The sequence below is a fragment of the Clinocottus analis genome, unplaced genomic scaffold, assembly GCF_023055335.1.
Source record: "Clinocottus analis isolate CAN_PGR_092001 unplaced genomic scaffold, fCliAna1.0.p SCAF_22, whole genome shotgun sequence".
NCBI lineage: Eukaryota > Metazoa > Chordata > Actinopteri > Perciformes > Cottidae > Clinocottus > Clinocottus analis.
This window is the reverse complement of record NW_027175954.1, coordinates 2,598,026-2,622,273: the sequence shown is the minus strand read 5'-3', so window position 1 is coordinate 2,622,273 and position 24,248 is coordinate 2,598,026. Positions and strand designations below refer to the sequence as shown.

Sequence of the window (24,248 nt, the reverse complement as noted above, 5' to 3'; positions counted from 1 at the left end):
CTCGAGAGCTTCAAGAGGAAGTGGTCTGAAGTGGTCCAGTCAAAGGAGCTTTTTTATCCTCACTGGCACGAGGAGGCGAGAACGCTGCGAGCAAATCCCGAGGACAGGAGTGAGCATTGTGCACGTATTCTATGTTTTTTTTTTTTTTCTAATGTATTTTTCTCCAGCTGGAGGCTTATTGCTAATTAGACTAATCACCTCAGGAACTGACGAGGATGAATAGGAGGCAGTTTAGTTGTATAAATGTAAGTGATAGAATACATTGAATGCATGACATTGATGGAAAATATAACTCACCCCTAAACGGTATTTCTGACAGCAGCAGGCAGCTATTTTCAGAGAAGAAGCTCAGACAAATAGAGTTGGCCCCTGAAGAAATACTGCAGCTCAACAGTCCAAATTTGCGGTGGAGACCAAAACCAGAGCTCAGAAGGGAGTGAACACTGGACTGACATTATAGGGGCCCAATTGTGTTTTCCAATCCAAAATATCTAAAGTGTTGAAATCACATCAATAGATTTCTTGGGATTTTATATCATTAGAGCGTAAATATTTTCTTACAGCACGCTGTGGAGAACCACCTAGATAAGTGGACCCACAAATCAATATATATCATATATATATATATATATATATATATATATATATATATATATATATATATATATATATATATATATAGTTTTTTATTAATTGAAAGCAGATGCATTTCCTGATATTTTAAAGTAACAATTATGGACTCTTTTATAAGTAAATATCCTGCAGTACAATATTTCTTTCTTAAGTACAGAGAAGCAAAGAGTTAAAAGTGAAAATACCTTTAAAAGGTTCTTCATTCCAGTACCTAAGTAAATGTATTTAGTAACGTCCCACTATTGATCTTTACAAGCTCAAAGCACAAGTCCATAACAAATTCAAAAATGCAAAAAAAATATAAATAATTAATCAAATAAAGAATACAAAAGTACAATATTGCTTTCATTATTGCTAAACTGATGGTTTGTTTGTTTGTTTTTCCAAGTTTTTTGTTGTCCCTTTTGATGATTTGACTGCCTCTACGTGAAAGAAATGTCTAATTAGACTATTGAGCCGATTACGCTCCTGATGAGGCCGAGCAGAGGACCTGGTGGGCCGAGCACGTCGTGGACCCACAGTGGCCGGTCTGTTCCATCATCAAGGATCCCTGTTGGGGGGAGAAAACAGCCGTGTGCCGGATCGTCTGCACCTCCTCGTATGAGATAAAAACATTCCTTTCACCAGATTACCGTAATCCTGTCGGCTTCAGTTACACACATCATTTGACCTAAAAAAATTCTTCATTTGTTGACCAAAATCCTGGCCACAGGGATACATATTCGCTTTATATGTTTAATTTAGACAGCTGCTTTTTTTTAGTAGGAGAAAACTAGTTTGTCCGACAAAACAAAGCAGACGCGCAGTTTGAGAAAGTGTGTGTGATTAATGAGTTCACAGCACTATCGGCTCAAATCTTGAACATAAACATGCACTAAAGTGTCGTCCATGTTTATGGATGGTAAGTGTTAGCTCACGGCTCACGATAAGATGAATGGCACGATAAGCAGACACAAATGAATATACCGGTAACATGATGTGTCCCTGCAGGGCCAAATGAACACACCCACAAACTGGGTGTGAACATGGAAGCCAAGCAGAGAAGAATGACTTCATATGGCCGTGCTCAGGTATCCGGGTCATCTGAGTTTCATTAAAAAACCAGAGACGTCACTAAGTCATTCATGGTAGAAGGTGTCGAGCTCGCTGGATGTTTTTCCGTCATTCAGCTGAGTCGATTTACCGTCTGTGACCACCGGTTGAACCCTGAGGCGGTATTACGACAAACCTTTGCCCTCTGTCATGGGGGGAGATTTACACCACGGTCAAATGGCTCCAGACTTATAGTTGTGACCGACGGGGGGACCCTAACAAGGCTCTTTAAATGTAATTCCTCTTCCGACCACCATGTGAACTGTGCTGACTTTGTTCTTCGTCCTGGACACTGAAGTAGATTAACGACGGACGTATTCCCCATGTGTTTAAGAAATACAATACTGTCTTGCTTTTGTGTTGTTTTGCATCCTGGTACAGAATACGCACAATGTCAGAGTCGCCCCGGGTGCTCAGTGTCCGAATCGCACAACAGCCCAAAAAAATGCGTCTTCACATCCCGGACACAGTGTTCACAGAGAGTGTACCACGTCTTCATGGCACTTCGAGAATGAAAGAAACACTTTCCATCTGGTGTGTTCTCACAAAGACGCCAGTTCAGCAAAAGTTCAGCGCTGTTTAGCTTCACGGGCCCGGCGGTCAGGTCAGCGAGGCTGTATACCCGTCCCGGTCCTGTTTTTTTTTTCTCACATAATAAAAGCAGGTCACACAAGAGGTAGTTAAGGTACAATTTATCATCTTATGTCAACACGGGATGAAGCCTTATTGCGATATATGTTATGACATGTATCTCCACTGTGTATATGTAGCTACAATAGCTGTGTGGTTGTAGTCTAACAGTGCAGCACACTGGACAACCTGTTGGAGTGATAATACCAGTGGCCTTGGACAATTTGGAATGGCAAACATTCCTCATTACAAAAAAAGCAAAACATTAAACTTGATATCTCTCAATTTCACACAGAAGTGCTAAAGAATGAGAGAGAGAGAGAGAGAGAGAGAGAGAGAGAGAGAGAGAGAGAGAGAGAGAGAGAGAGAGAGAGAGAGAGAGAGAGAGACTTTCAATCTGTTTTATTATTATATTGTATTATTTTTGTTATCTGTATGAGTTGTATGTTTCTATGTGGTGAACATAGCAGTCAGGCTTCGCAGGTCCTGTCGTTGGATGCGATGTGTATTATATCAGCTAGATCCTCGTCCTCCACAACGCTAACAGGCTACACGCAGTAGCATCTAGGGCTGCAACTAACGATTATTTTAATAATCGATTAATCGGTCATTTATTTTTTTCGATTAATCGGATAAAAAAATAATAATTTTAAAGCATTAATTTGCAACCTTTTATTACAAAAACAGTACAAATTCACAGTGCAACAAATCTTAACAATAAAGAATTTATAAAAAGCAAATACAAATCAGAAACTTAACAGGATTTGTCAGAACTTGTTCTCTACACTCACAGACATGCACAATCACAGACGCACACACACCTGCACATACACACGCAAACACACACACACTCATAGACATGCACACTCACACACATGCAGACAAACATACAGACACACGCACACACACACACACACACACACACACACACACACACACACACACACAGAACTCAGAGAACAAGAGATGATATTCCAGAAGTAACCACTCAGTGTTTCAACGGATAACTTACGGACTGCACTTTATCTAAACAAAGGTTGTTAATTCGATATGGAACTACAAATCCCAGCAGCACTTCCTCTGCATGAAGCCACATTATATCAGACTATTGAATGCAGGTCTGAGTTCTTCACCTCAGGAGATATTTACGCGTTGCTTCTCTTGAAGCTGCGCGGTATTTTAAAACGAAGACGTTATCTAACCCAACAGCGCGGCTCAAACACGGAGAATGAAGGACTAGCTAGCGAGCTAACGACAACGGTTAGCCTAGCTGCTAAGTTATTGTACGCAACGCGACTATGCAGTGACATACGAGAAGGTACAGCGCGCTGCAGAAGCTCTTGGACCTCCTGTCTGCTGCGCTCCGCTTCACTCAACTGTTTTGTTCAATACGCGAACACCTCCGCGACTTATTGAGCGACGTAATTAATAATCGCGCGACACAACGAATCGATAATGAAATTCGTTGCCAGCTTTTGTAATAATCGATTTTATCGATTCGTTGTTGCAGCCCGAGTAGCATCCATTCAGCTTTGGCTGCAGTAAGTTTGTTCTTCGTTGTGGTGTCCATGTGTTTCTGTCTCAAGTCATCCGTTCGTGTCTGGCTATGACGAGGGGGCGCAGAGTTAGCATCAGCTGTGTGCTTGGCCATCGAGTGGTATTTCAGACTGAATAGCTACGATGATAGCTCAGTTCACAAGGACAAACGGCTCATACCACTTCCGTCTTGTCCAGGGAACCACGTCTTATTCATTTTGCCGTATCGCGCTGACCATTCATTCATTTCAACCCGTAACGTTAGTCTAGCTTCCAAGCACAAACGCCGTGCCTATTGTTTTGCTTCCGGGTGAGTGACATCCGGGTGAGTGACTTCCGGGTTTGTGACATCCGGGTGAGTGTCATCCGGGTGAGCGACATCCGGGTGAGCTGCGTACGTTGCAATAGAATTGTGTGATGTCACAGTTGTACCTTTGAAGATGTGCCTTTGGATATGAGTGAGATCATGAACCAAACTTTAAATAGGACGGACCAGACAGTGGTTAGCCTCTTTTGGACGAAGAACAACCCACGTGGGACTTCCCTTCATTTTCTTCACCTTCTGGTCTTTTTTTTGATAGTTTTACAGCAATGCTCAGACAAAGTGCTCGCCTCCGCGAATGCGGCTATTACTTGGAAGATGGAACACCAACAGTTTCCTACCGAGACACTTTGAGGAGAAAAGATACTAATAGGACTCAACTCTGTAACAATTTCAACAAACAATGGCAAAACGGGGTCCAAATTAAGTGTCGCCGCCAAGTGGCAATGCCTGGTGCCAGTCCTCCTGACAGAGGTGATTCTGTAAAAAGTATTCCCAAGCAGATCACTTCTGTCAGGAGGGAAACTCCAAGTTTCATTGGTCACAGGGTCGCTCCTAACAAGACTGAAACTCCAAGATTCACTGCTCACCGGGGTGCTCCTAACAACACTGAAACTCCAAGATTCACTGCTCAAAGGCTCGCTCCTAACAACACTGAAACTTCAAGATTCAATGCTCACAGGCTCGCTCCTAAAAAGAAGCAAACTCCAAGTTTCAGTGTTCACAGGGTCACTCCTAACGAGAAGGAAACTCCAAGTTTCAGTGCTCACAGGGTCACTCCTAACATGAAGGTAGCTCCAAGTTTCAGTGCTCACAGGGTCACTCCTAACCGGAATGAAACCCCGAGTTTCAGTCTGGTTAGGAGTGACCCTGTGAGCACTGAAACTCACAGTTTCAGTGCTCACAAGGTCACTCCTGACATTGAAATTAGCAGCGACACTCCTGGCAAGAGTGCAGGTGGCGTCCTTGGATGGATAGGCACTTTATTCCAATGGCTCATCGTCCTACTCCTTGTTAGTTTCCATTCTAGGCTGTTTCCAGGTGACGTGAATTCAGGACCAAGCGGTCCAGTGAATGGCACATTTTCCAACCATTGTGCCTTGCAGACACAGCAACCACTCTCTTTAGCCTGCACTGATTTGTATTAAACATCTCAATCAGGCCGACAACATTGCCAAGATAATGCATTTGATGTGATATCAAGTATGCAATCTAATGCTTGAAGCATTGTTGCTCACGCTCCTGTGACAGGAATGAAAGTAGTGCCATCACTCGATGGCACTACTTTCAGATTGTTCCTCCTTTTTGGTGATCAATCCAGACTATTTTCACATGATGTGTATTCAATACTAAGAGAACAAGCAGGCATTACAGGGTCAAACCATTCTCCCACGTCGACAAAACAGCCAACCTTTTCAACCTGCTCTGATCAATCTTCAAACATCTGAATTAGGCTTAAAACATTGTCAAGACAATGCATTTGACGTGATATCATGTATTGTCATGCAATGTACTTTACATCGGGCAGCATTGTGGTTCAGAAATTAACAATGTCTGCATTAGTTTATGCCGGGTGATCCGGTTCCCTCCCACAAACACACTCACTTTGAAATATTGCTCTATGTATTTTATTCAACAATAAATTGTCATTTTAAAATAATTTTTGCCGGGTGATCCGGTTCCCTCCCACAAACACACATGGTGTGTTTATGAATCTGAATTAGAAAATTAAGATTTGAGACTCCATTTGAAAAATTGCTTAAATGTATTTTATTCAACAATAAATTGTCATTTTGAAATAATTTTTGCCGGGTGATCCGGTTCCCTCCCACAAACACACGTGGTGTGTTTATGAATCTGAATTAGAAAATTAAGATTTGAGACTCAATTTGAAAAATTGCTTAAATGTATTTTATTCAACAATAAATTGTCATTTTGAAATAATTTTTGCCGGGTGATCCGGTTCCCTCCCACAAACACACGTGGTGTGTTTATGAATCTGAATTTGAAAATTAAGATTTGAGACTCAATTTCAAAAATTGCTTAAATGTATTTTATTCAACAATAAATTGTCATTTTGAAATAATTTTTGCCGGGTGATCCGGTTCCCTCCCACAAACACACATGGTGTGTTTATGAATCTAAATTTGAAAATAAAGATTTGAAACTCAATTTGAAAAACTTCTCTATGAATTTTATTCAACAATAAATGGTCATTTTTTAAATGTTCCATCAGCTAAACTGTTCTCTCTCTCTCTCTCTCTCTCTCTCTCTCTCTCTCTCTCTCTCTCTCTCTCTCTCTCTCTCTCTGTCTCTCTCTCTCTCTCTCTCTCTATCTATCAATCAATATATATATATATATATATATATATATATATATATATATATATATATATATATATAGCATTTCATCATGCATATATATATATATATATATAAATATATGTATATATATAGCATTGCATCATGCATCACAAGAATTATATATATATATATATATATATATATATATATATATATATATATATATATATACAAATATATATATATATATATACACATACACATACACACATACTGAATTGCATTAACATGTCCTTATTATGTCAAAGTGTTGGAATAAAGGTTAAATATTTATATATATCATATATTTATAGCATTACATATATATATATATATATATATATATATATAGATATATATATATATATATATATATATATATATAGATATATATATATATATATATATATACACACACACACACACACACACACACACACATACTGAATTGCATTAATAACATGTCCTTATTATGTCAAAATGTTGGAATAAAGGTTAAATATCTATATATATCATATATATTTATAGCATTGCATATATATATATATATATATATATATATATATATATATATATATATATATATATATATATATATATTCATCCATCCATCCATTATCTGAACCACTATCTGAACCACTTATCCTCATTCGGGTCGCGGGGCGCTGCAGCCGATCCCAGCTGTCAAGGGGTGAAGGCAGGGTTCACCCTGGACAGGTCGCCAGGTCATCACAGGGCAGACATATAGACAGACATTCACGCTCACATTCACACCTACGGGCAATTTAGAGTCCAATTAACTTACGCAGCATGTCTTTGGACTGTGGGAGGAACCCGGAGAACCTGGAGAGAACCCACGCTGACACGGGGAGAACATGCAAACTCCACACAGAAGGACCTGCCAGACCAGTGTCCGAACCCCACCCAGACCGGGATCTGAACCACAGACCTCTTCAGTGCTTGCCACTACACCACACACACACACACACACACACACACACACACACACACACACACACACACACACACACACACATATATATATATATACACACTGAATTGCATCATTAATGACATGTCTTTATTATGTCAAAGTGTTGTAATCAAGGTTAAATATTTAACTGCAAAGTAGTAATGTGTGATACCTTTTTTGCATCCAATCACACGGGGATGTTTGCTGAAATGTATTAAATGGCCCTACCAAAAACCATTCCATCAGCCGCCACTGCATTTGTATACAGATTTTCAGTTAAATGATTTATTCTATACCTAGTGTACCAATTATTAAGTTGTACATAGTCATATTTATGTTTATCTCATAGAAAATGTCATCGCAAACAATCAAATGTATTTCAATTCATTCCCCACATAATGCTGCATGTGTGTCTTCTTCTACCTAAACTACATAATTGGGGTCTGAATGTTTATAAGATCTTCAATCTGAAGCCGTGTGTTTTGATTATTGGGTATGCATGTTCGATTGATTGCTGTTCCACTCCCACTAGTGGCGTTACCTCGCAGTGCAGCCAAGTTTCAACGAAGAGTCGACACCATTCACCGAACTTAGAGAGCAAAACAGGTGAAGAAAGAAAAGAAAAAGTGTCACTCATAATTTCCCACAAAGAGAGTGTTGTTGTCAGTTTACTCTTTGGCTGTCGGTCTCACCAATGATACCTTTACTGTTTGCACGCAACTTCTTTGAGTGCTGGTGGTTGTGAAATATGTCATAATCTGACCTGGTGAAAAGAAAACAGACGAGTGGGAGGACCAGAAGTCTGCTGTGTCCAAATCCAACATGTTGTCCTGAAAGGACAGTTTGAAATGTTTTGACTTACTATGTAAATTGAATGACAAGGCTCAATTTACAGTCTCGTCATATGGCCAAACTCTTTTTTGAGTGATCTGTGAGGGGCCTGCAGATTGTTTTCTCTTCAGAATTGTTCCTCTATTTTAGTATTTGTTTTTTCAGAAATACATATTTCAGATGTCCTATAATGATATTTAACTCTGCAGGCCAGTTAAAGGTGTTTCTGTGGTCTCGTTTCACCAACATTGTGTCTATCCAGTTTTTGTGAATGGCGACACACTGAAGTTAATGTTTCACGGGCACAATGTGTTTTAATGACATTTCGTCAGTAAAGAATGACTCATGTTGTCATTTTCTTTGATTCATATGAATGGCATTGAGTGCCCCAATTGAGATCAACTCAATTTGACTGACAGTCAAAGTTCATTAGAATAAAATGCCATCAAATGATTTTTACCAAAACGGGCAACAATAAAACAAAGCGGAGTCGTCATAATTTTCAACTTCCTTTGTCACTGGGCTACACACATACATTTATTGAAGTTACATGACGCTGGGTCCCGCTGGCGCAACCGCCGGCCCCACAAATCCGGGAAATGATCAATACTTGAGTCACAGCGTTGTCCCCGACGCAGCGATTGGGTTGTTTGCGTATGAACCCCTGATCCAACCGTGACCTCGTCCAGATAAATATCCCACAGAGTCCAGCCGCTTGTCATTCTCCGAAGAAGACCAGATCACAACCGGGGGCCGAGGCAGCATGGCTCCATCTCTACTTGCAACGGCGGGAGGACTTCTGCTTCTTTTCTCCTTCTCGTCGGCAGTAAGTCACTGAATTTTAAGTGTTCGCCGCCGCGCTTTTCTTAAGCACGAGCACTGAGATCATTTCGTTGTTGTTGTTGTTGTTGTTTGTTTTCGTGCAGCAAACCCGAGGAGACAGCATTGCATCGTGCACACAAAATGACGGCTTTGTAAGTAGCTACGACTAACTTTGTGTTTGGGCTTGTTGGTGTATACATAAATTGGCTCACACCTGGCTTTGTACTCGCCCTGTGTGTATTCAGGGAAAGTATTGTCCTACAACATGCGGAGTGGCTGATTTCTTCCTGAGGTACATGCCAAATGTGGACCACGATTTGGATAGTATGCAACAGCAGCTTGACATGATTTCCAACTTGACCCAAGGGGCCCAACAAACCATTGACTACATGAAAGATACGACTATTCAAGTCCAAAAGAATGCCCAGCAAGGTAACACACGTCCCCGGACACTAATAGGACACGATCGTTTTCACTGTTTCAGATATTTACCGACTTTAAACTCCTCTTTACAAGCTCTTGATATATGCAAAGTATTTCAAACTGGTGGGAAGCGTTCTGAAACTGCGCTGAGATCAATACTGACAGACTTTCTTTCCTTTTTTTGTTCAGACTACTTCAAACAATCAACAAATATGCTGGATGATATTCTTCGATATGAAAACACCTACAATGCACAGGAACGGCAAATACAGTAAGCTACCAGACGCAATGAAATTAAACCACTTGACATAAACTATCGGTATGACTCGGCACATTCACTCAAGTGTTGGACAGATTTAAATGAATTCTTGTCCGTTGCATTTCTAAAAAGAAATGTTACACCTTTTTATAATCAAATAGACTTATTTCACAGATGTAGTCAAAAGTTACCTTTAAGACAGTGGTGTTAAAATATACACGGGCCAAAATGACATGCTATATTCTATAGAAAGGACCAAAACTATAAATGTGCATGTGTCGTTTATACAGGTATGCAATGATAATTGCTGGGTTGTGTGTGTGTGTGCTCCACTAGCTAGCGTGCACCTGGGTCATAACACTGTGTGCATAACTAACTAACGCCACTTTTGAAATGTGATCAGTGTATGAAACCATGATGCACTGTTATTAATTGCACGTGAAGCGATCTAACCCAGGAAGACATCAGTAATAATATTCTGATTTAGATCTAATGTCAATATAGTGTAGCAAAAAAACACCGTGTACTTTCACCTTTGGTACTTTACTGTCACTCGTCCGAGCCGCCCACACCTTCAGGTCAATGCACGCCGCCCACGCAGGAGTGGGCGTTCACTCCTCTCCCGTAGAGACACTGGAACTCACTCCTGATATTTAACAGAAAACACATCGCAATTATGTCTGTCTTTTTCCAAATGTGGTTCCTCAAGGGTGTCTTTTGTTCCATATAATTTTCATATTTTCTCATTCTTGTCCCATCTATTAAAGAATACATTTGAGCGTCTTGTACTTAGAATCATAGACAGGATATAGCTCGCACCACAACTCATATTTTCCTCCCTCTTCCCAGTGAGCTTCAGGATTTAGTTTCATCCAACGAGAGGAGGATGTCAGACATGAAGAAACTCTCCATTCAGATGCAGCAGAGATGCAGTGAGCCCTGCAAAGATTCTGTTGAGATCCAGCCCCTCACAGGAACAGGTGGGAAAAAAAAAATAATGTTATATTCATTGACCCTCTGTTCATTCCTGTTTCACAAGAGGTTTCTCAATCACGCCTCATCTGCACCACGTTTGTCCTTGCCCAGTGTTTAGTTAGGGACTGAAAATCAATACGCTGCATCGATGCAAAGTAAACAGATTTATTCCACGGGAAATCAGTGGAGACCGTATTCCAAATGAGTCAATTCTCAGTGTTCAAATTCAAATGGATTTGGACACAATTACTTAGAACATTACTCCAACAACAGGAAAATAATATGTGATGGTATGTGGAGGTGTTGTTGGGAAATAATCAATATGATGTTGAACTAAACTCTTTCTTCTTCATCTTCTTCCCTTTGCTTTGTCATCAGACTGCCAGGATGTTGCAAACAAAGGTGCCACCATCAGTGGCCTTTATTATCTGAAGCCGGCAACGGCCACTGAGCAGTTCCTGGTCTATTGTGAGATTGACGGCTTTGGACGCGGCTTCACAGTAATCCAGAGGGTATGCTTCACTGCGCGTGTCTGTCTCTTGTCTATTTTCACTGACTTCCTCTGTGGATTAATAGCGTTGAATCGCATTGAACGTTTTGGGAAAATAGCTCTTTGCTGTCTTCACCTTGCACTGGATGGTTCCTATCGATATTTTGTCGAGGAAGTAGAATTTAATACTCGTGAAAACAGCTTGTAATTTGCTAATCCTAAAAGCAAAAAAATTGATAAGGGATTATATGAAAACTATTAGGGGTCATAGGTTTCGATTTTTAAAAGCAGGAGGCCTCCCAAAGTGTCCTTAACACTTCCTTTGGATATACACGGTATAAAAAAGAAGAAATGATGCAAAGGCCGGATATGTATTTAATCATAAATCTGACCACTTCATAATAATTTCACTGAATGGAAGGTTAACATAAACTATAATAAGGGAAATTCAAAAGACTGTCCCCTGTGAGTCCCCTGTCCCTTCACACTGATCACTGATCACTTCTTCCCGTCCGCAGAGACGCGACGGCAGCTTGGACTTCCACAAGGACTGGGTCCAGTACAAGAATGGCTTTGGCCACCTCTCACCGGACGACACCACAGAGTTCTGGCTCGGGAACGAGAAGATCCATCTCCTGACGGCCGCCACCACCATGCCAACTGTGCTGAGGATAGAGCTTGTTGACTGGGAGGGCAACAAAAGGTATACGCGTGCACGCAAACGATAACAGATTATGTAAGCGGCGAGCAAAGGGACTCACTGACAGGGCAAACATGACCTGCCGAGGAGGTTCTCTTTGAAGAAGAAAGAAAATGACTAAATAGGTTACACAAAAAACAAAAACTAATCCTCCTCTCCCCCCCCCCCTTGTGCGGCATCTCCAGATATGCCGACTACACCATGTTCCGAGTTGGACCAGAGGTCGACATGTACCGCCTGACATACGGCTACTACCTTGGCGGCGACGCTGGAGATGCTTTCGACGGCTTTGACTTTGGAGACGACCCCAGTGACAAGTTCTACACGTCTCACAACGGCATGCAGTTCAGCACTGCGGACAAGGACAACGACAAGTACCAGGGCAACTGCGCTCAGCAGGACGGCTCCGGCTGGTGGATGAACCGATGTCACGCTGCACACTTGAACGGCAAATACTACCAGGGTAAGAACACGCGGCGAAAAAGCAGTGCTGAGTGTTGATTGATGTGAAGAAGAAGAAGAAGAAGAAGAAGAAGAAGAAGAAGAAGAAGAAGAAGAAGAAGAAGAAGAAGATTATAATAATTGCATTATTCATGATACTAATAATTATTAGTATTCTAACAATTAACCCACACACAAAAAAAAGATAAAACTATTTACCTATTTGCCAAATACATGAATAAGTTTAAAATAATAGTTTCCGCTCTAAACTGTCTGTTCTCTCCGTCTAGGTGGCCGGTACACCGAGAAGGACGCAGGTGAATTTGGCTTCGACAATGGCATCATTTGGGTGACTTGGCACAACCGCTGGTACTCCCTGAAGGAGACCACGATGAAGATCATTCCCCTCAACCGCATCACAGCGGGCGGCGGACAGCAGACGGGACACCAGGGGGGCTTGAAACAGTTTGGCGGACTTTAAGTTGCCTAAAACGTAGACAAACCGGCTTCTGATCTGTTTTCGGCTGCAGTTGCGGTGTTCAGCACAAAGGTTACTCAAAATCTACTTTTTTTTTTTAATTATATTTTTCCTCTTGCATGTAGTGCTATTTATCAACCTAGATTGTTTGGTTGTGAGGATCCTGGTTTTGGAGCTATCTGACATAATGATGTCTCTTGGCTTGAGGTGTTTGAATTGCAAAAAAAAAAAAAAAAAAACATTTGATAAACTCAACAACAATATCTCTTTCCATATATCATGACCCGGTTACTTGAGATAATCCGCAGACCTTGTTGTGGGCAGTTTAATGTATGAAGTTCCATGAAACTGCTCACAACGAGGTCCAGGGATTCAAAAGTAGCGCCACTTGTGAGAGGAAAAATGTCTGCCTCCATGACGTGTGATGCTTCACGTTTTAATGATCTCAAGTAGCAGGACACTTGTTTGTCTTCCGTGTTGTTTTTAGCACTAAATCATGTCTTTTCTTAGAATGATCATTACCTCATGGCCTCAGTTTGATACAACCAGTCCATGCGGCAAGCAGCCGAGGAGAGACAGAAACAGCTTGTGAAAATAAATCATTTAAGAACACCACAAGATATGTGACTGAATTGACTGGGAAATATACACCTGTACAATACAACAGCCTTGAAATAAATATCTCAACATCTTAAATGTAAATAATGTGTCCACTTATTATTTGTTGTCAATAACTATTAAAAGTATTAAAGTTTCACAAATGTAGCATTCATCTATGAGTATGGGAACATGATGCGCTACGTTGTTTTTCATTCAGATTTTTCCTATTCTTACAGATAAAGCACCGACCCACACACACACACGCACACACACACACACACACACACACACACACACACACACACACATATATACACACATAAACACACACACACAAGCATGAGAAAACAGCTGCATTTGCATTGTATCAAAATTAATTGCTTTTTAATTATTAATCTGGCTGGAGGACCTTTTAAGCAAATTAAATGGCCGGAATAAAGGAAACATGGCTAAAAATCAATTGTTTGTTTTGTGAGAAGCAAAACACAATCCATCACCTATTCACTCCATGAAATTAATAATTCAAAGATATCGACTTAGCCAGTGATCCTCAAAGTGCTTTAAACAAGCACTTGAAACTCCTGGCATAAGTTTAGAAAATATTTAATTTAATTATCTAAAATAAAGTTGAACAAAAAAAATCCTCTTCCTGAAAGAATGTTACGGTATTGTGCAGCTCGACCATAATCCTCTGACATATATATATCGCTTCAAGTATTGACCTTTCATATATTTGTTGAGCAGTTTTTTCCTCACTGAAACCCGAAGGTTACACTCCCTCGACAGGTTATTCACAATAGATCAACTTTTCCATGGCCGACTCTCCAAGACTAACTGCAGGTAGTAAATATGACCCAGTGTTACTCAGGACACCAAAAGATTGTGTTAGAGTTCTTATCAGAGCACGCCATGTTTATTTTGATCCACATTTGGACAGTTTATACTTTGCATTGTGTACTTGTCCTCATGCATCATCACACTCACCTCAACGACGATGCGTGGAGTCCAAATTCCATCTTCGTTGTAGACAGTTGTGCCAAATAAGAAATGACTCTGTATTGGGTCATTTACGGGAGAAAATTTGTGCAAAACGGCTGGTTTGGCCCCCTCACATTCCAAAATCCCTAAAGTAAATTAATGACGGTAAAAATTGCAAGAACAAGTTTAGTCCTAAACCATATTATTAGTTTGGTTATAATCCTACAATGCAACGGCATGGCCACCCACACACTTTGCACCAACTGTGTTTTGGCATTGAAGGACTGGATAAGCATTAATCAATGTGCTCTGTTGGGCAAATATGACTCAGAGGCAGGTAAACCAAACTTTGGCCTTTTGTGCTCACTGCAAGTTACACTCATTGCATCCAAACATAGACACAATAATTACTTGTGAAAATAATTATGTGATTTATTGAATCATGTCATAACATTATCAATAAGTGTGCAATACTTTGAATATATTAAGAGTTTGTAAAGAGAAGTTGATAGTAGGTACATATTTAAAAACAGAGAAAATAACCGTGTCCTTGTGTATTTTCTTTATTTGTTTTAGTTCTTTGCTAAATTGCATTGGTTCCCCTCCTGGCCGCTAGGTGGCGCCAACAAACGTTTATCTGCGGTTGTTGATATTTACTTCCGGGTTGTACGGTCACCGGCTTGCTGTGATGGCCATGTTTTCAGGATTGTAATACATTTTTTGAGAGCGACCAAACAATAATCTTAAAAAAGAGAAAGTAGTTTCTTCAGCTGTGGTGTTGTTTCCGTGTTGATATCACCAAGATGGCCGAGGTAAGCCGCGGTTGGAAGTCTTGTCCCGGTGTTTTCTTTCTCCCGCTCAGGGCTGCTCCAGGATGTATACCGTGTCGGGCCCGGCTAAGTGCTGGATCGCGTTACGTCTACGTTACGATTCATTTCCCGTATAATTGATATTTAAGGAGTAGAGCCATGTTGAAATGTTGCCGGTTTTGTGCGAGTACAATACCATTGTATCACATGTGATTATTGTATTGTACAGGATGTCCAGAAGCACTCAGTCCACACGCTGGTGTTCAGGTCTCTCAAAAGGACGCATGATATGTTTGTGTCCGACCACGCGAAGTCCATCGCACTGGATGACGAGAGGTAACTTCGGCTAAATGTGTCTCTGTTGCAAACCTTGTTTGAGCTCCATTTGCTTTGTTTGTACAATCATGCATTCATCTAAAACCAGGGTAAATGAAATACATTAAAGTGATTCCAGTCCGGTTTTGGTAAAGTACAGAGAAGAAGAACCAGTGACACGTTTTTCCACTTCCATGATTACGATGAATAACAAATATTTCGGTTCACGAACTTGTTATTATAGTAGCTGTTTAATAGCTATTTTAAATATAAGTGTAATAGCTTTTCACATAAAGCCTCAATGTTAGTTAACTAGTTCAAGACCAATTAATGTTAGTTTATAAGTGGGATTGTAAGGCTGTAAATAAGAGGCCTTTAAGCTCATGATATTGATAAAGAAAATGTTCTATTATTGTAAAATATGCTGCTGTCATATATATATATATATATATATATATATATATATATATATATATATATATATATATATATATACACATATACATATACATATATATTTATTTATTTATTGTCGGACGGCTGTATGGTAATATTGGTCTATTAATGTGATCATTAGTCGGTTATTTAATTCTTTGGCTTAACCAAATACAATAAACTGGTTTTGAATGTGTCAGCCATCTTAGTTGTTAGCCATTAGCCATGTTATTTATGAGCTAAAGTAACACACCAATAAAAAGCAAAGATTTTATCGATATTTGCCCTTTTTTTTTGTTTGAAACTGTTCAGAGAAATCAACCGTATATTTTTGCATTACATCGCTCAAAAAATAATGCTCCCTACGCCCAGTAGAAATCTGATGCACACTTTGTGTATCTTGTATTTGCAGCCACAAGATGAAGATGGGTGTGAAACTGAAAGCGGACTACAGTGCAGTTTTACACATGCCTGTCCTGAAAGAAGGGACGGACAGACTGTCGCAGCTTCCCGGCAGTCTGCACGGCCACCAGGGCTACACACAGCCTGGTGAGGATCAAACCAACGCAGTTCATTATGGAGACTCGCAGACATGCAGATGTTTTAATTCCATGCTTCCAGTATTGAGAGATGTTTTATTTATGTGGCCAGATTTGAAGAAATCTTTCTTGTTAATGCTCCAAAAACTAGCTCATGTGTGGGTCGTTTCCCCCCCAATATGTTTCAGGGGATGACCCAGAATACCTGATCACCGGGACACATGCGTATCCCTCTGGACCTGGTGAGCACTGTGCTACTAGTGTAACCAAGCTGCATGCATGAGATTGTGCTGAGTCCGCTCAATGAACAGCGTCAGCATTATTCACGTGTTTATTAGCATTATTTTTCTTCCAATAGGAGTGGCCTTGACTGCTGACACAAAGATGCACAGGAATCCAAGCGAGGGAGGAGTCCACTCCATGGCACTGACTTTGCCGCCGTCACAAGCCAGGTAACCCTTGCCTCCCTCCACAGTGTTGCTGGTCCCAATTTGGCGTAAACTCTTAAGTTGACGTTTTTATGTACACCTTTTCACATTCATTAACAATATCCACGTGTGTTTTTTACAATTTCAGGCTGGACGTGAGCCGCACTGCAGCCACTGTCGGCGACATACATCGACATGCCGGAGGAGCAGAGAGATCCCACCCCCCGTCGACTGCTGTGGTAGGTTGTGGTGTATTTACACTGGATGAGATATGAGATATCTTGTTTGCACGTGTTGGGAAGATCCTTGAGAGAAGTGCAAAGCTGACACCGAGTTATTTAATTTCTTCTAGTCGCTGTTGGAGGGAGGCGGCACCAGAAATTCTACGCTCGCTAGGAAAGCACCGACCATGCCTAAACCGCAGTGGCATCCACCGTGGAAGCTGTTTCGGGTAAATTCAAATACTTTCAACTCGGCGAGGCCTGCACCTGAGACGTGTCCTCTGGGTTCATTCTTTTAACAGTAGTGTGTTTGATCTGATAGGTCATCAGCGGTCACCTTGGCTGGGTGAGATCCATCGCTGTGGAGCCTGGGAATCAGTGGTTTGTCACAGGGTCTGCTGATAGGACCATAAAGGTGAGCGAAGCTGAAAATCATTGAATTTGATGAATTATTTGTGTACTAGACGTCGGAAACCATAACAAATGTCTCCCTCAAGGTTTTTCCTTTCGACTGTCATGATAAACCACCACAATAAAGCTCCTTTTTGACCACAGGAACAGTAATTTGACAAAGTAGTCATGACTCTAAGTCTTGGTTCTGTCTGCAGAGCTTTTAACTACATCTCATGATCTTCTTTAGCACATTTAAGTTTGCTTAGTTTGATGACATGATGAAAACTGAAACACTTTAAACACTGATCAAGACTCATTACATTATAATTAGCTGACGCTTTTATCCAAAGCTTACGATTAAACACCGTAGACACAGCAACGGGGAGCAATTTGGGGTTAACACTGATGTAGGATGTCTGAGCACCTTTTAGAATTGGTTTTCTACTTTCCCATCACTTACCCTGTTATAATCCTACTATAGTTAATCTCTATAAATCAACTGTGTTATTGATCTGGATCTTTGATAACAGAGTCTATGACGATGCTGCTTTTCACAGCTACATATTGCATGTTTATCATAACGTGCGACCTCAACATGGCCATCTCGACACTCCTCAAGGAAATGTTTAATAATGCTCCTGCTATAACACAAATGCTGTTTGTCTTGATAGATCTGGGACCTGGCCAGCGGGAAGCTGAAACTCTCCCTGACTGGACACATCAGCACAGTGCGCGGTGTGGCGGTCAGCAACCGAAGCCCTTACCTGTTCTCCTGTGGAGAAGACAAGCAAGTCAAGTGTTGGGATCTGGAGTATAACAAGGTATGACGCAATGAGAGGGAGGTTAACTGGGTGGAGTCCGTTACTGTCTTAAAGAGGGATTTCAGTTGGTATTGTCCTGATTGTGTCAATTTGTGCATTAGGTCATCAGGCACTACCACGGACATCTTAGTGCTGTGTACGATATCGACCTTCATCCAACTATTGACGTGCTGGTGACGTGCAGCAGAGATGCCACTGCAAGGGTAAGCTCACGCGGTGCATGTTTGCAATTTTTCCCTTGGTCTTAATGTAGTTGTTTTGTGGTCTGTGTAGATATAATTAATATCTCCCACTTCTAAAAAAAAAAAGGGGGGAAAGTGTCAGAATGAGCTGATGTTTAGAGCGACATCCTTTCATCAGACCACCGGAGTTGAATGTGTTTTGAATAGGCTGTGTAAGTAATTCATTAAACTGATTGGACTTCCTCTCTGCCCCCGCAGGTGTGGGACATCAGGTCAAAAGCCAACGTGCACACACTCACCGGCCACACCAACACCGTGGCCACAGTGAGATGTCAGGCGGCAGAGCCACAAATCATCACCGGTAAAACCCACACCTTACAAATTGTATTTTGTCACATCATGAACCTTGAATCTTTTCACTACTAATCTGACGACTGATGGACTTCTCGCAGGCAGCCACGACTCCACCATCCGACTGTGGGATTTGATCGCTGGCAAAACCCGAGCAACTCTGACGAACCACAAGAAGTCTGTCCGAACCCTAGCGATGCACCCCAGACAGTAAGTTTATACAACCCCGAAATGTAGTGTGTGATTAGTTAGCAAGACTGTGGTTCAACAGCAGCTCCATTCAAAACAAGGACAAGACCAAGACCAGGTCCAGAGTAAATGGAGTCCTGTCCAAGACCATCGTAGGCAGTAGCGTCTTTCCAACGCTCACCTTCTTGAACCTAACAGTGAAACCAGACTCTAGGACTGCAGCCCTGTAACTTAGTATTGTGTTGTCCTGAAACAATACGTTGATTACAGTCAACAGTTAAATATTTAATTAACCAATATTAAACCTTGGTTTTCATTTTTTTTTAAAGATTTGTTGCTTTTCTTTTGTATCTTTTAAATTAAATACATTTGGGACTTTGAATTTTACAAGAAAATAAGCAATTTGAAGAACTTATTTTGGGCTGTGTAGAAATGTAAACCTAAAATAATAAAAAATGATAGTTTGTCAAAGCCTTTTTCTCAGTTAATAAGAACATCAAGATGTTGTTTTCCCTTTTGGCTTCATGAGAAACACCTATTATAGCAAACAAATGAAGTGCTTGACGTGCTGTCGTCCTGTTCCCCGTCTTTCAGATACACGTTTGCCTCCGGTTCAGCAGACAACATCAAGCAGTGGATGTTCCCAGACGGCAACTTCATCCAGAACCTGTCGGGCCACAACGCCATCATCAACACTCTCGCTGTTAACTCTGACGGCGTCCTGGTGTCTGGAGGTATTCATAACCACACGGTCACTTGTTTTGTCTTGAATAAAGTCTTCAACTTCTCATGCGTGATAATATATATTTATTTGGGTAAATATTACAGGCGATGACAATATTGGATGAGCATCACATGATGATGATGATGATGATGATGATGATGATGATGCACTCTTCTGTTCTCTCTGTAGCCGACAATGGGACCATCCACATGTGGGATTGGAGGACGGGCTACAACTTCCAGCGGATTCATGCAGCGGTGCAGCCTGGATCTCTGGACAGCGAGTCGGGCATCTTCGCTTGCAAGTTCGACAACTCCGAGAGCCGACTGATCACCGCCGAGGCCGACAAGACCATCAAAGTGTACAAGGAGGACGACACCGCTGTAAGTTGTACCCTGGTATTTAAAGTTATAGGCTTCAGTGTTGGCTCGCGGGCAGCAGATCATTTGAAAACTCTCGTTTCCCTTTTTGCAGACGGAAGAAAGCCATCCAGTCAACTGGAAACCAGAAATCCTCAAGAGAAAACGATTCTAACCGTTGTGTCTATTCTCCGTTGTCACCGTAACGTTGTTAATTTTTATTTCTACCAAACCTCCTGATGTAGATACAAGTTTTGCTCACTACTGCTTTTTTTTTTTTCCTTCTTTTTTCTCATAACATCGAATGCGACCACATTGTCCCGTTTTTATTCCAAAAACCATTTGCAGTCTTCATTGTACGACGTTAGTCCGATAAAGTCGCCCTCTCGAACGGCGAGGAACCTCCCGGAGTGTTTGTTCTTGATGACGACGGCTCTCTGGTGGCTCTGGTCCGTCTGATCCACCAACATCAGCCACTCTTCAGTCGCAGACGGACTGACCTCCGAGTGCACCCGATTCCTGCTGCCGTCGAACCCTGCAGAAGGACATGTGGTGCGTTTCAAAATTGAAGAAAAAAAAAAATAGAATTAACTCGGTGTCCTTTTTTTTTTTTGGTTTTCAATGTGAAGCTTATTTTTGCTCTGTTTTAATAAAAAACAACATTTTTCACTTTACGTTTGTTTTGTTTTTTTGTTTTTTGTTCGTTCAGGAAAGACCAGTTTGCGCACTCACCCAGGTATCTGTTGGTGACCACGCTCCTGTAGTACTTGCAGCCGTTAGCCTTAATCTCCATCCAGTAACAATAATCTCCAAACGTCTCACTGAGCCCCACCGAGTTTCTGGTGCCACCAGGTGGGTGGATTACCTGCTCATCGCGCTCACCTGCCGAGTACACAGCACCAGAGAAGGCTTTACGTTTCAAAGTGCGAGGCTTAGCGCCGTTAGATTAGAAAAGTCCAAACCAAATTACAAGCGACCCGACGTTCCATCAGACGTGATAACGATACACACGACGCTTCGCTGTGTAGGAGATTATGATCGTTTGTGTGTGAATCGACATCATGCTTAACTGTCAAACTAAATTGAACCAATGGATACATGGATCTGAATGTAGTGAATTATACTTGACTGAGATGATGATCGCACAAATATCGGCATCGATGCATCTTGAGATATTTCAGCAGCATTTGCACCATGTCTGCCTGTAAGCCTGCATCTTTCACCCACATCAGTTTTTACTGTTATTGAAGCAACTTTCTACCAAACATGCAATGTGAAAACTTTACAGTGTCAAAACACTTCAGAGCTGTCAGTCGAACGCTTTGTCAGGAATACTTTCAATACTTTCAGGAATTTCTTCAAATCTTTGCGTCCCCAACGTCCCCTTAAACCAAAGCTTGAACTGAGTAGAATATGTTGGGCAATGTGACCTCACAAAGAAGCTTTTTGGCCGTTACGCAATAATTGATGTTTTAATTACGGCAATTTCACACACGTGCCAAACAGGACAAAAATGATAAAAGTGATGATATTTGGAGAGAAGTGGATGTAAACTGCCACCTGCCTGGTTGGCGGAGACACACGACCACGAAAGAGGAGGGAGGGGGAGGTGCGCTTGATTCGAGCGTGTTTTGGTGTTCACCTGACTCGTGGATGTAGAGCTGTGACACAGCATGGCGAAACCCTCGGCCCGGTTTCTTCTTCAGCCGAGGTTTGGATGCTTCTGGCCGGTCCACCACCTCTCTCGGAGGTTCTTCCACCGCCAGGAGGTGACCGGCGTTAAACATGATCTCCTCCTCCAGAGACCTGAGGCACATCTCAAAGTGCTCCTCGCCCTTCTCTGCATTTCTAAAAGGACACCATAGACAGTGAAACGTGCAACATCTTCATCCATTTGAACCTTTCGTGAGAGGACGAAGTGTCGCCTGTCACCTTTTTTTTTTCCTTTTGAAAAGGCCTCCTCACCTGAAGTCCACCCACAGCAGCCCTGCAGTGATCAGCCCCAGCCACTCGCTGGCCTCCCAGTTGTTGGTCAGCATGATGGGCACCATCATGACCTCCCTGGTGTCCGCGTAGTTGAGCTCTTTCTTACAGCTGCGGGACGCCTGGTAAGCCGGAGTCATGACCGGACAAATGATCACGGCCTCCTCCACGCCCACAGCCATCCTGAAAACACAGGTGCGCGTTGCTCAAAGGGCTCTACCTCATCTCGCTGACACAGTTGCCCCATCGGCGGGTGCGATACTCACGCGTCGTTAATGTTCCCCGTCACGCCTCCCTCGATATCCATCCACACCGGCAGGCCGTCCTCTTTGAGGCGGGCGTAGATGTTTTTCACCAGAGCCTGGTCGTCCCACTGGTAGGAGAGCATAATGTGAGACGGCATCTTCACTCTTTTTCCAAGCAATAATGTCTGAGGCTCCCGGGGCGGTGAGTTGTGTGGAGTTGCCGGACCAACTGAGACAAAGAGAGACGCCGTCGCTGTGCTGCTTGTTTGCGCAGGTACACCGCTCAGGTTACCTGTTGCTCAGGTTGCCCGTTGCTCAGGTTACAGGGATGGCAAACACCGATGGGAGGCTGCATGATGAAGACGAAGCCTCGCAGGACCAGGGAGGGCGGAGCACTGATAAGCAAGGTTTTACATGTAAAACAGGAGGATTCGTATATTTATTACACTCGTTCAGTGTATTTTCTTCAAGATATTTTTGGAATAATTAAGAAAAAAGCTTTTGACACTCTACCAAACCTTTTTAAAATGTTTTTGTTTTTTTCCAGCTTGATACAATAAGAAAAAAAATGTATTTATCATTCAGTTAATTTATTGAAAATAGATTTTTTTTAAACAAAATTGTCATATTACATTTTCTTCTTTCATGTATAATGATTTGAAATGTTACAAAAATACTGTCGATATATTTAAAATAAATCATATGATGTTGATGTTGTGTTTTCATCCTTATACAAGTATTATTTCATTATCACATGTTTTATTATGTGGATGTTTTGTTAGTTTCAGTTTTCTGTCATCACTTCAGTGGCGATAGCCTCAAACACATTTTTCATTGTAATTGCTTTCACAGGTTTACAGAGACAACCACAGGTTTTGAAATTATTTCCAAGCGACATTTCAGATGTTTAGAAAAACTTTTGAGCCAAAGCGTGCAAAAGGCCCCACCACCTCTCTCTTACACTTTATGATTATGAGGCCTTTTTTTGGTGTCCATATAGTCATTTCAGATATCTTTGTAGTTTGGTGTCTCTTTATGTTTCTAATCGACGCCTCATCCTGGTTGATGGGTGTCTCTCTTTGAGTTGGCCCCTGAGCTTTTCAGTCAAATCCATAATTTGAGCCCATAACTGTGCTGGTTAACGATATTAAACAACAAACAGGGCTTGTTGGTCTGCTTGGGGTTGTGTTGCATCATCAACTTCCACAGTGCAATGCCTGCAGTTGTCGTTTTCACCAGAAGAGGGTGCCACGCCGATACTCAATGGACTTTTGCCAAAAGTGAACCTCGTCAAACAATTTATTTATTTGATTTATTCAAATAACTTCACAAAAACCCGACTGGGCGAATCACAGATTGCATCAAATAGCTCGACTTTCCCTCAGCAGCTCACTCCGCATGAGCTCCATCTTTGGTTTCCTTCACTTCCCGGCTGCACACCTGAGGATCTCCAGCAGGTCAACCTCGAGCTACTACGGCACCTTTCAGCACGCGGCGCTGGAGGTAATCCCTCAGCCTCATTAAATCTTAAGCAATCAGGGCCACAGATGGAGCCGATCAGCGCGGGGACGTGCCGCCCGCCAGGAGGTGTGTTCAGTGCGCACAGTTGGTGCTCTGTGGCCACTCCGTGCCACGACGTGTGAAGAAAGCAGCCCTTGGGGATTTGCGCTGCTGGATGCGTGGATATCGAGCCTCCAAAATCACGGTCCCCCCACCCCCCCAAAAAAA

At 41.8% G+C, this 24,248-nt stretch overlaps 2 protein-coding genes across 2 annotated transcripts; both read left to right on the top strand.

The window, feature by feature from the left end:
• Positions 1-9,123: 9,123 nt before the first annotated feature.
• On the top strand, positions 9,124-13,653 carry fgg (fibrinogen gamma chain). The gene is made up of 9 exons (XM_068589148.1): positions 9,124-9,186; positions 9,287-9,334; positions 9,428-9,614; positions 9,795-9,876; positions 10,714-10,844; positions 11,218-11,351; positions 11,848-12,032; positions 12,215-12,492; positions 12,761-13,653. The coding sequence occupies exons 1-9, from the start codon at positions 9,124-9,126 to the stop codon at positions 12,949-12,951; spliced, it is 1,299 nt and encodes a 432-aa protein (XP_068445249.1). The 3' UTR covers positions 12,952-13,653.
• A 1,540-nt stretch (positions 13,654-15,193) lies between these two features.
• On the top strand, positions 15,194-20,966 carry plrg1 (pleiotropic regulator 1). Its single transcript, XM_068588946.1, has 15 exons — positions 15,194-15,338; positions 15,565-15,671; positions 16,498-16,634; positions 16,813-16,866; positions 16,983-17,076; positions 17,201-17,291; positions 17,405-17,503; positions 17,596-17,688; positions 18,338-18,487; positions 18,589-18,690; positions 18,928-19,030; positions 19,122-19,230; positions 19,804-19,943; positions 20,123-20,316; positions 20,408-20,966. Exons 1-15 carry the CDS (start codon positions 15,330-15,332, stop codon positions 20,465-20,467), a joined length of 1,542 nt encoding a protein of 513 aa, XP_068445047.1. The 5' UTR covers positions 15,194-15,329; the 3' UTR covers positions 20,468-20,966.
• Positions 20,967-24,248: the final 3,282 nt, after the last annotated feature.

Excerpts from the sequence above, each read along its gene's own strand:
- fgg (XM_068589148.1), top strand. The coding sequence starts at position 9,124 with ATGGCTCCATCTCTACTTGCAACGGCGGGAGGACTTCTGCTTCTTTTC. Across the intron at positions 9,877-10,713 it reads GCACAGGAACGGCAAATACA|TGAGCTTCAGGATTTAGTTT; the intron begins GTAAGCTACCAG and ends CCCTCTTCCCAG. Across the intron at positions 11,352-11,847 it reads GCTTCACAGTAATCCAGAGG|AGACGCGACGGCAGCTTGGA; the intron begins GTATGCTTCACT and ends TCCCGTCCGCAG.
- plrg1 (XM_068588946.1), top strand. Across the intron at positions 17,292-17,404 it reads ACCCCCCGTCGACTGCTGTG|TCGCTGTTGGAGGGAGGCGG; the intron begins GTAGGTTGTGGT and ends AATTTCTTCTAG. Across the intron at positions 20,317-20,407 it reads ACAAGGAGGACGACACCGCT|ACGGAAGAAAGCCATCCAGT; the intron begins GTAAGTTGTACC and ends CCCTTTTTGCAG.